The 12,633-nt window shown below is 39.5% G+C and overlaps 1 protein-coding gene across 1 annotated transcript; it reads right to left on the reverse strand.

Annotated features, from left to right (window-relative positions):
• Window positions 1-8,357: 8,357 nt before the first annotated feature.
• LOC148782008 (uncharacterized) lies at window positions 8,358-9,302 on the reverse strand. The gene is made up of 2 exons (XM_088866258.1): window positions 9,023-9,302; window positions 8,358-8,845 (listed from the first exon to the last, which is right to left on the reverse strand). Exons 1-2 carry the CDS (start codon window positions 9,300-9,302, stop codon window positions 8,358-8,360), a joined length of 768 nt encoding a protein of 255 aa, XP_088722384.1.
• Between the last annotated feature and the right edge of the window lie 3,331 nt (window positions 9,303-12,633).

Below are 12,633 nucleotides of genomic sequence, written 5' to 3' on the forward strand. Positions count from 1 at the left end.
TCTAATTTGAATGGCTTCAAAGCCGTCTGACAGACACTTACACATGTCACGGCAAATGGCTCAGCCATTGTTGTTATGAATAGGGGCAAGCAGAAGCTCAACCCAATCACCTCACCTGCTTCATGTCTTTTAGAACCTAGACCCACCAAAAGCGGTACTCAAGCCACTCATATTGCATTGCATAATGTTCACCCAACTCGGGGCGTCCAAATATTGCACCCAGGGCAGCACACGACCCACGAGTCAATCAAAGGTCACGAACAGCTATGCACATGCATGCAAACCAAAGTGGTCCTAAGACCAGTACAACTACAAAGGTCAGTATTCAAAATGCCATACACTTGCTGCACTACGGGTTGGCTCCAAAGCCACCCCCAATACTTCTATGGATCGTGAACACACATACAGGTCTAATGTTATCGCTGGCTTCAAGGGGAAAGGCTAGCAGCACATGCTTCCTTCTACCCCAAAACCCATGACAACGTGGTACTCGAAGAAGTTCCCTTCGAGTACACTCTTGTCCACTCCCTCTTCTTCATATGTATGAGCTAGCCCTCGTGGTTGGACGCGAGGCAAGATTATGCCTCCGAGGACAATGGAGCAACCGTCCCTTCTTCAAACAAAACTAAGCTTCCAAGGTCGACCCCGATCTCCCTACTCTTAAGGCACCATACCTTACCTGAATTGTTTGACTTCGCTCTAGTCTCCTTGAGACAAGACAATCAATCAAAGTGACATACCCAAGTGTCTCACTATTCCATGCTCAGTTGTTGAAGTTTGAGAAGATGAACGTAGGTTGTCTGAATCATGGCCCCAAAGCCATCTTGAGCCACAATAGAAGGAAATATGATCGGCCATCACAAGCCTATCTGGATCGAGCCATGGCCCCAAGGCCATCTCGTGCCATGTTTACCTGAACTACGACCCCAAGGCCATCAAGAGCCAAGGGTTACTCGATCATCAAGGCCATCCCAGATCCTGTCAGGGCGGACTGAACCCTTATTGCCTGAATTGTCGGATCAGGGCACTAAGAGGACCAAGACTACTTCGATCCCAAAGTCACTCAACTTTGAAGAACGAGCTGACATGATGGTCCTGAAGACCTGATGGCGTGCTTCAACGAAACCCTTAACCACATAGTAGATAGGCTTAAAGGACTAGAAAATGCTCGTCTGGAGGTATCTTTGCACCTGGAAGCGAATTCCCCTCTTGATCCCTAGTTTGAAGAAGAAGAGCGAAGACCTCCACCTCCTCTTATGGCTCAGACTTCAAGACCTCCCATTCCCCCAGTCTCTCCTAAAGGTCAACCCATTGTAGCTTCCCAAGATATTTCCCTAGTGGTTACTCAGGAATATATTCAAAACATCATCAATTGAAGCATGAAAATTCTCATTACAAGAAGCCATAGCCACCCTTCATTGATCAAGTCCCTTTTGCCCCTGGATATCAAAAAGGAAGGCTATATGTATTTGATGGCACTGGCTCACCCCAACAACATGTGGCACACTTCATTTCAGCATGTAAAGAGCCAGCTTCTGATCCCAAACTGCTTCTTCTACACTTTGTAGAAACACTAGCTGGGCCTACCTTCAAATGGTATGTGCGTTTACCTTTGAATTCTATTCACTCTTGAGAAGAGATGGAACACATGTTCTATAAGTGCATTTATGAACTCGAACGAGAAGTTCAAGCTATAGAACTTCTCACTATGACTCATGGAATGAATGAACCAGTAAATGAATACATCCAGATATGGAGGGATCTCGCAGTGTACTAGAGTAACCCCAAGCCTGACATTAATGTTGTACAGACACGCATTAGGAACATGAAGAAGGAAATCTCCCTTCATGTCGATGCTTTTAATCCCACCACTTTCTCAGACATGATTTCAAAGGCAATGAAAATTGAGAGTTTACTCAAACACCATGGTGGAACTCAAGGTATCGTAATTTCACTAATAATAGGTCTGACCCTCGCACTGGCCAACAAAGAGACACAGTTAATGCAGTGATTACCATGCCAATGCACCTCTCAAAACATTGGAAACGTCACAGGAACTAGTATTGTTCAAGGGTCAAGGGAAACCCCAACAACTGCAGTTCCAAACTCAGGCCTATAATAGGGTGCCTCCACCACCAAACTTGTCCCAGCCTAATCAATTTGAACAAAGGTTGAACCAGTAGACAACTTTAGTAAAAATTAGGTAATATTTTTGTTGAAAATGTTGTTGGAACAAGGTATGATAGTTATCCTTGAACCAAGGAGACCAGACAAGGTGAGACTCACCAATCATAAGAAATATTGTGCCTATCATTGTATGCAGTCATTCTGTACAAGATTGCTTCCATCTTAAAGACCACATCAAAGCTTTGATTCAGAAAGGACAAATTCATTTAAGTCTCAGAAAATCTTTCGAAACTGCAGAAGCTTCGCATGTGGTCGCCGTTAAAGGAGAACGAGTGCAGACCTTGCAACTCAAAGAAGTACCATCTGACCTTCTTCCAGACCTTTTGATGATGTTGGCATACAAGGTTGATTACCCCTCTTTTTTCAAGAGAACCCATACATTTGATTCGGGGAACTAAAAATCTCTAGTGCCCCCACCAAGTGTGGGGCCACGAGATATCCCAATGTTCGAGTTTCAGAACATTTATACAAGAGTCCATAGCTGAAGGACAAATCATTGTCAATGTAGCAGTCCAAACTCGTGAACCGCCCAATCTTGCAACCTCTGAAGATGCCACCAAGGCACCTTCTACTTCTCGCATTGAGAAAGAAGAAGAGAGATTCAGTCCGATGTGTCCTTGAAGGTAGGTGAAATAATGGAGGCGTCACACATGATCACAATTTAAGAGGAACAGCCTCATAGTGTCCCTATGGATGAATTGTCCCTTGACATGTTCCCTATCATCTTCGATATGCTGGTACAACAAGAAATGATCATGCCTTATGTGCCTAAAAAATCAAAATATTTGTAGGAGGGGCATATGAATTTATGGTGCCAGTATCATCAGGTGAAGGAACATGACCTGTTCCATTGTTGGAGATTCAAAGCCATTTTAGATTAACTTATAAGAAATGGTGAAGTGTTCATTGATAACACACCACCTCCACCCCAAAATGTTGCTCAAGAATTCAGAGATTTGTTGCATAAGATAGATAAGAAGGTTCATGCTTTTAGTCATGAAACCCCGAAAGCTCATGTTCCCCAAGACCCTATCAAAGCACCCCAATCATGGTAGGAGCACCATGGCCATGGTAAGATGAAAAGCTTCAGGAGGGAGGCCATTCGGCAAGCCAATGTGGTTCTTATGCCAGAAACTCGAAAGACTGTACATGTTAAGGAAAAGAAGAAGAGTAAACGACCTTCAATAGCTCAACTCCAAAAAGAAAAATTGTCTCGAATGCCAATTGATGCAGCAATCCTTCCCCATACCCCCCCTCTTCCCACTTTGCATGACTTCATCCCAAGGCAAGTCTTTTTTACTAAGGGTGGTCAATACATAATAATGAAGGCAATTCAAATCCCGTCCAATATGGGTGAGGACATTAAAAGCACCTGAGAACAGTCTAATGAGGGTGAAGACTCTAAAAGCACCCCTTAACGGTCCATGTAGGGTAAAGACCTTAAAGATCCCCTGCAATCATCTGACAAGGGTTACGTCGCTAAAAGGTCGTCAATTACGTCCAATAAGAGTGGAGACATTAAAAGCTTCTTTGAGTCCAATTCAGGTAACAACCCTAAAAGCTACCTAGTTCGGTCCAATTTAAGTGATGACCCTAAAAGCTTTGTCCCTTCTTCCATCCCTGATTCTTCAAACTCTTCGTCCCTCTCAAAACCCCCCTGTGAACTCACCTTGGAGTGCCCTGCTTTTGAGGTTCTCAATGAAATGCTCAAACACTGCAATATTAGTAAATGACATAACAAGCAATAAGAAATATGACTGCTCATAAGGCCGTATTCTTGAGTGTTGGAGATGATATGGCCTTCGTTGCTAAAATGGACAAGCGTTGTACTACTCCGAAAGAGGTATTCAATCAGCTTCTAAACCTGAAGCCTAAAAAGAAGTCTCAATGACGTGCGGAGCCTGGCTTAGGGGATCTATGGAAGAACTCGAAGGAAGAAAGTTCTTCAAATTATAAAGCATGTTACATGCTAGTGTTTCATGAGGGAAGCATAGTTGTTGTAATTGATCAAATGAGGTTGAGGTCAGGAAAGAGACTTAAACCAGTCCAAAGACCGGCTCGACTAAAACTCCTGAAGTACCATGAACCACCACTGGTTCCCTATCCAAATTTACCTATTCCTATTAAAAAACTACCCCCTCTTCTAAAATACCTAGGACCACCACTAGTCCCTCACCTAAATCCCTCACCTTCTTTCTTTAAAAACCCCGAATCGTCACAACCTTCATCTTGCCTACCCTTATTCCGGCTGCACAACCTAGCCATCTTTCTCTTTCTCTTCCTGCAACTATAAACCAATCCTTCCTTGGCGGCTGTAACAAAACCTTCCTCTTCAAAAGATGTTTCATTACCAAAACATCTTTCTTAAAGTCAACAAAGTCAAGGAGTTGTCTTTCTTAAAGCCAAGGAGTTGTAAACCAAGGAGTTGTCTTTCTTAAAGCCAACAAAGTCAAATACGATGTGATTGGCCACTTGAGGAGACTCCCAACTCTCTTGAGTTTCTATGATGCTCTCATGCTATCAAACGACTTTCATATGGCCTTGGTGCATGCTCTCTCCTGGCCTGAAGTGTATGAGATCGAGATTGAGCAGATTGAGGTAGACCTTGCAATCATCAACAGTTGCATGGCAATCACTTTCTTTGATGATGACCTTCAGTTAGGTTAGAGGTTTCATAACCGACCTCTCTTCGTAACTAGTGAAATACATGCTTGCTAAATTAACCGGATCATGTTGGATTGGGGATCTGCAGTGATCCTTATGCCAAAGAGAATACTTAGTCGAATTGGAATAGGTGTTGAGCAACTTGAACCAACAAGTATGGATTCAATCAGTCAGGAAAGAAACCGACTGGTGTTATCCATCTCAAACTCAAAATTGGAGATTTGAATGTTTCCATTATGTTTCACGTGATTGAGACAGACACTTCTTATAATATTCTCCTGGGTCGTCCCCAGCTACATGACCATAGGGTGGTTCCATCCACACTCCATCAATGCTTCAAATATAGCCGAGATGGAAGGAAACACATGGTCTATGTCGATAAGAGACGATTTCCCATTGCTGAGTCACATTATGCTGATGCGAAGTACTATTTCACATGTCTGGTACGATCCCAAGAGCTAATGTTGCCTATGAAAGCCATTACGAGCCCTAACCTGAGAGTGACTACTCAAACCTCTCATTAAGATGTGGAAGATATGGTAGGATCTTTTAATCACATGTTTCAAAAAGAAAAGAGATATCGAAAAATGATTCTTTTACCCACTTCTCCAATAGAAGTGATGTCCCAAGATCATAAAGAAGAAGCTTCATCCTCTACACCATCTTCACAAGAACCCGTTCCAGTGGTAACTCAAATCGAGCAAGTCAAGAAGAAGGAAACCATTGATTTTGTCCCTCACCTACAATCACTTATGCTCATGGTGACATAAAGGTGTTACGTATTTCATTCCCTTATTAGAAGCTGAGGTCTTCAAAAGGTCTTTCACCTTTTAGTCTCTTTAAAAGAGGGGAATGACTCTTACCTCACTCCCCAAGTCAACTACACACTGAAGTTGCCCAAGGTATTACAAATACCAAAGGTTTTGCACATTGAGAAGGATGATGTTTACCTCACACCCCAAATCCCTCTTCAGCATGACCATTTCAAGGTCAAGCAAATCCCTGAGGTTTTTCCTATCCTAATCCCGAAAAGGGAGTAGGATAATGCCGATCTCCCTTCATTAGCCCTATACCAGCAAAATTACTCTAAAGTCTTGCAAATCCCTAAGGTCTTGCATATCCCAGTCCCCGAAAGGGAGGATGATAGTGCTTCCCAACCCCTATCATGGAAACTCAGGTTATTCATCAAAACATGACATTTAGTTCTCGCCCCCTTCCAATGACTTCATCGGCACTCTCAAACAGCAATATGAAATTCGAAGACAAGCTACTATTGCTTAATTGAAAGAGTAAGTTCAAGATTTACACAATCACTATCAATAAAACCTACAAGATCATAAACATTAGAACATGAATAAAATAAACCATGGTCAAATGTGCCTTGAATGTACCGGAGAGTCCTCTTTGTCACTTTCAAGTGAGAGGTATTTGAAGTCTCCATATACCGGCTTACCAAACCAACTCCAAAAAGAATATCCGGTCTTGTACAAGTTAGGTATCAGAGGCTTCCCACTAAACTTTTGAAAAATGTAGGATCAACCCTTTCTCTGTCACTTTCTTTTCTCAATTTGAGACCACTTTCTACTGGTGTATTTACCGGATTACAATTCTCCATTTTAAATTTTTTGAGAATTTCTTTTGCATAAGAGTTTTGTGACACAAAATTTCCATCATCCATTTGTTTAACTTCAATGCCAAGGAAATAAGGCATAAGCCCAATGTTGGTCATTTCAAACTCTCTAATCATGGATTCTTTGAATTATTTAAACATGCCTGGATTATTTCCCTTATAGATCAAGTCATCAGCATATAAACAAACAAGCAAAATATCTCCATTTTCATTTTTCTTTATGTATAGAGCATGTTCATATGGGCACCTAGAAAAACCATTTTCAAGAAAATATTTATCAATTCTACTATTCCATGCCCTAGGTGCTTGTTTTAAACCATACAAAGCTTTTTTCAATTTGTAAACTTTAGTTTCTTGCCCTTTTTTCACATAACCAATTGGTTGTTCAATATACACATCTTCTTGAAGAACACCATTAAAAAATGGCGATTTCACATCCATTTGAAAACATTTCCATTTCATTTGGGCTGCAAGAGAAATGATTATTCTAATAGTTTCCAAACAAGTAATGGGGGCAAATACCTCATCACAGTCAATTCCGGGTCTTTGCTTGTACTCTTTAGAGACTAACCTTGCTTTATACCTTTTGATATCCCCATTTGCATTTCTCTTTGTCATGTAAATCCATTTCACACCAATTGATTTGTTGCCCTTAGGAAGTGTTGTAAGATCCCATGTGTCATTTCTCTCAATTGCTTCAATCTCTTCATCCATGGTATTTTTCCACACTTTACTTTTATATGCTTCATCAAAATAAATAAGATCCAAATCTGCATAAAGACAAAGAAATGTGAGATCTTCATTTTCAACATCAAGCCTACGAGTAACTGAGTAAATTTCTTGAAGGCTTAATGTTTTCATGGGCCTATGAGATGAACTACCAGTTAAAGTAGATTGGCCATTAAAAAAAGCATCATGAATAGGATTCAAAGAGCCTTATTGATGCTCAACTTGTCCCTTATCTTCCATTTCATCAAACTCAATAGTTTTCTTTTTTTTTTTTTTTTTTCCAATCCCATACTCCATTTTTATCAAAGATCACATCTCTGCTCAAGAATACCTTTTTAGTAATGGGATTGTACAGCTTGTAACCCTTTGTATTTTCTCCATAGCCAATGAATACACACTTTTCTCCTTTGTCATCAAGCTTTCCCCTTATCTCTTCGGGAATTTTAGCAAAAGGCACACACTCAAATTTTCTTAGATGCTCTACATTTGGCTTGTAAGAACTCTAAGCTCTTCAGGTGTCTTATACCATGAACCTTTTATTGGACACCTACTCAACAAATATACCGCACAAGCAATGGCCTTGGCCCAAAATTCCTTTGCCATTTCTTTTTCTTTTAACATGCATCTTGCCATATTCAAAATAGTTTTTTCTTTCTTTCCGCCACACCATTTTGTTGTGGTGTGTAGGATGTGGTCATTTGGTGGCAAATTTCATGTTCTTTACAAATTTTTTGGAAAGCATTAGAATTATATTCTCCACCTTTATACGATCTAATCACTTTGATAAAAAACCACTCTTTTTCTCCACAAAAGCTTTGAATTCCTTAAACACGTCAAAAGCTTCCGATTTTTCTTCAAAGAAATAAGCCCATGTTTTGCTACTATAATCATCAATGAATATTAGAATGTACCGACTTTTTCCATGTGAGATGGGCTCAAGTGGTCCACACATATCCATATGCATGAGTTGGAGAGGCTTTTGTACTTTCCTTGATTTTCCACTCTTGAAGCTTTCTCGATGTTGCTTTCCTACAATGCACCCTTCACATACTCCATCGGGTTGCTTTATCCATGGCAAACAATTCACCATTTTTGCTTTTGACAACAATTTCAAATCACCAAAATTAAGATGCCCAAAACAAAAATATCATAACCATGAATCATCATTCAAAGTAGATTTGAGGCACTTCACATTTTCACTTTTGATATTCATTGGAAACATTCTATTCTTATTCATAATCACTTTGGCAATCAAATTGTTTCTTTGGTCTCTCAAATAAAGGCTACCATTTTTCACAAAAATATTATAGCCTGTTTCTAATAATCGTCCCACACTCAAAATGTTATTTTTCATGTCCGGCACATAATATACATCAGAAATAAGTTGATGACCACCATTCTTAACTTTTATCAAAATTTGACCTTTGCCTTTTAAGGGTCCTTTCGATATGTCTCCAAATGTTACATGCCCATGACTTAATTCATTAAATTCTACAAAGAATTCCTTTCTACCACACATGTAATTGCTTGCACCAGTGTCAAGATACCATGTATCCATTTGATTATCATTCTTATCATTATAAGCTAATAACAAAGTTGGTTCTTCTTCATCATTTTTCTTTTCAACAAAATTAGCTTTTTCAAATACATCATTTTGGGAACGGTATCTTCACTCAGAACTATAATGGCCATATTTTTTGCAATTATAACATTGAATCGTAGATTTTCCATACCTTGAATGATTGTATGTCCTTGAAAAATTGCCTCTTCCTTGTCCTCTTTAGGGTTGTGGGTGGTTTTGATCTCTCATACCTCCATAGTTAAAGTTGCCTCTTCCACGTCCTCTCCTTCCATTGCCACGACCTCTTTGGCCTTTTCCTCCAGGAGATTTTTCATTCTCTTCTTTCATTGTAAGCTTTGTTTGTAGTGCATGCTCCAAAGAGTTTTGAGTCCTTTTTTGTAATCTTTGTTCATGGGTTTGCAAGGAACCCATGAGTTGATCAATAGTCATAGCCTCTAAATCTTTTGATTCTTCAATGGCTGCCATAATGTGTTTATACTTATAATCTAGTGATCGTAATATTTTATCCATTACTCTTACATCATCTATATTTTCTCCATTTATTCTCAATTGGTTTACAACAACCAAAACCCTTAAGAAGTATTCCGGAATATTTTCGAATTCATCATTCTCAATGCCTCAAACTCGGCCCTAAGAGTTTGAAGGCGCACTTTTTTCACCTTTTCCACTCATTTGAAACAATTTTGAAGAATCTCCCAAACCTTCTTTGAATTTCTAGCGGAAAAAATCTTCTCAAAAGTGCTCTCATCAATTCCTTGGTAAATAAGAAATAGAGCTTTCTTGTCAAACCTTCTCAACTCCTTTAGCACACTTTTTTGATTTTGATCCAAAGCGGCTTCTTCTTGCAGGGTTGCCGGTTCTACATACCCCTTTTCAACAACATCCCAAGCATTTGGAGAACCCAATAATGCCTTCATTTGAATACTCCAATTATCTTTGGTGAGAAGGGGAATATGTGGTTGGATCAAGGGGGCCATTCTTAAGCACTTTGGTTCTGATACCACTTGTTAGAAAATAGGGAGGAAGAAAGCTTACTTTTAGAACTTGTACTATGCACACAAAGAGCTCTATTCAACACAATTTCTTCAATCTCCTAAAACAAAAACAGAAAACATGTATATATAGACCACTTAGGAGCTTTCTAGACTCTTTTTACACTATTCTAGAGAGGTTTTCCCTCTCATAACTTACAACCTATATGCTTGGACAAAATTACAAGATTATTCAAGAAAATTCTAAACTTCACCCATTCCCAATTCAAATTTGCATGCATTGCATGTTTGGACTCGTCTCTCTCTCAATTTTGGACTCTTCTCTCTCAATTTTGGACTCTTCTCTCTCAATCTTGGAATTCCACTCTCTCAATCTTGAAATTCCTCTCTCTCAATCTTGGAAATGTGACCTTGGAACTCCACATAATTCTTTTACATCATTTCAAAATTACCCTTAACATAACTTTTCTAAAATGTCCCTTACATTTAAATCTAATACCCAAAATACCTTTGAACATAATCAAGTTTATTTTTAACACATATTGGGAACTTTCTAACTTGAACTGCATCAGGAACTTTTTAACTTGGGGCCAGTTTGGATGTATCGAAAATTGCAATATTTTTGGATTGCAATAAAAAAATCTTGTGAAATAGATTTGACCCGTTTGGACAACCACAAGATTTTAATAAATTAAAATAAAAAATTCTGCAGTAACAAGGTAAAAGTTATGATAAAAAAATTCAAGTCAAACTTGAATTTTTTTCGATGAAAGTGCGGCCTTCAATCACACGTTCAAAATGCGAGTCTTCTCTCTCCTATGCCCACCCTTTCTCCCTCCTCCTCCTCCCTGTAACCCTAAGCTCTCTAGAAACGCAGCATCAACTGATATACTTTCTCTCGCTTCTGGCTCTCTCGTCCTTTGGCTTTCTCATTTTTCCTATTTCTCTCTCTAGATTTGGATGATGGTGAAGCCTTTTTCCTGTTTCTCTCTCTAGATTTGGATGATGGTGAAGCATTTTCCCTGTTTCTTCCTCTAGATTTGGATGACGGTGAAGCCTTTGACAATCATAAAGCCTTTGCCCCTCTATCGCTAGGTTTGCAGAGATTCAATAGGATTGCACAGAATTGGCTGGTTGCACTGCCTTGTAAGAACAAAACTTCATAGTTCTCTGGTATTATCAAGAGCTCCCTAATATCTGATTCCGCTTTTTGACTAATGGAGAGGAAATCCTTACCTCTATTGTTCATCTCCATTACACTCATGCCCAAGTTTCCCCATATATAGAACTCAGATTGGGCCTTCTTGAGAACATATGGGGGAAGAGTTGTTGGCCGTGCAACGAAGTTGAAGACCCTTTCTTTCTCGTGGGGTTTGGAAAGCTCAAGTGGGGTAGAGAGAGAAGATGGGGAAATGGTGGTGTAGGTGATGGAAAGGGGTTTCTGGGTTTTCGCAGAGGAACAACCATTGAAAGAGTAGGAAGATCTACTGTTGAGATAATTGGTGCGTTTTTGGAGGAGAGAGTGAGGAGTGGTAAGTGACGATATTGCTGCCTCCTAGAGACTTAGAGAGAGAGAGTCGCAGAGATAGCACAGAGAGAAAGAGGGTTGGATTTAACACCTTGACTTTCACAGTGCATGAAGGAAAGAGGAGAGAGAAAGTGGCAAGAGATGGAGGATCTTGTCTCGAGAGTGGGAGAGAGATTATACAGCCTTCGCTGCAGTGCCTGCTCGTCCCCCCAATTCTCTGCAACCGCTTTCTTCTTCTTCGTCAATCTCTCTCTCTTCTTCTTTTGAACTCTTTAAACTCTCTGACTTCTTCTCCTTCTACCAAGAAAGAACTCTGGACCCATCTCTTGTCTTGGAAAATCCTCATTAGGAGATGGGGTAGAGGTTTTTTTTTTTGACAAATCAATGAAATTAGACATCCAAACAATTTACCAACATAACAAATAAGACGAGAATGTTTTTCAATTGAGGTGGAAAAAACTTGTATCTTTTTAACTGTGAATATTTTTTTCTTTGTGTCCAAACTGGCCCTTGAACTTCGGTTCAAACATGAGTATTAAATACTGACCTGACCAATGGGCCCCATGTTTAGCATTTTCTGATACTGCTCATACATTATTCTTAAAGTGCAGTTCCCTTCCGAAAGCTTCTGTAAAAGTTGAGGTTGCTGATCCATACGCACAACTTCATGAATCTTTTCCATAAATCTTGACCAATCCCCCATCCCTTGTAGAAATAACAGCTAACATTAATATTCATCAAACAGCACCACGTGATTTAGGTTTACAAAGTGCAAACACTTCTGTTAAAAGACAGAAAATGAGCATACGAAAATAACAAAGTTACAATCAAAATCATACCTAAAAGACGGCTAACAAAGGGATTAACATCAAAAGCCTTAAACTCAACCATGTGCTCTCATTGGACTTTTGTGGCTGCCATAGGAAGAAATTAAGTTTCTGACTTAGAACACCACCAAAGAATAGAATAATCAGATTGATGATGCCCCCAATATATCCAAATAATAGAACTCAATCATGTTCCTTGAATAACAGAGAAAGGGGGAGCATAGAAATACAATCATATGGCATCACTATATAAAAAGGAAGCATGAAATCTGACGAGATGAACATGGAGGGCATAAAATGCCAATGCACAAGGAGAAACTACAATTCACTAGAGTAACATACACATGCGAGTTAGTGCGCGCACGCACACAAAAAAAAAAGAAGGTACCATGCAAAAGAAGAATTCTTGCTCTTTTTTTTTTTGTGGATAACTAAGACGACTACGCATACTTCAACACAAAAAGACATTCATATCCTTGAAAAAAAGAGCCCAT

This window comes from Amborella trichopoda, chromosome 5 (assembly GCF_054954075.1).
Source record: "Amborella trichopoda isolate Santa Cruz 75 chromosome 5, AtrichopodaSantaCruz75HAP2 v2.0, whole genome shotgun sequence".
In the NCBI taxonomy this organism is placed as follows: Eukaryota; Viridiplantae; Streptophyta; class Magnoliopsida; order Amborellales; family Amborellaceae; genus Amborella; species Amborella trichopoda.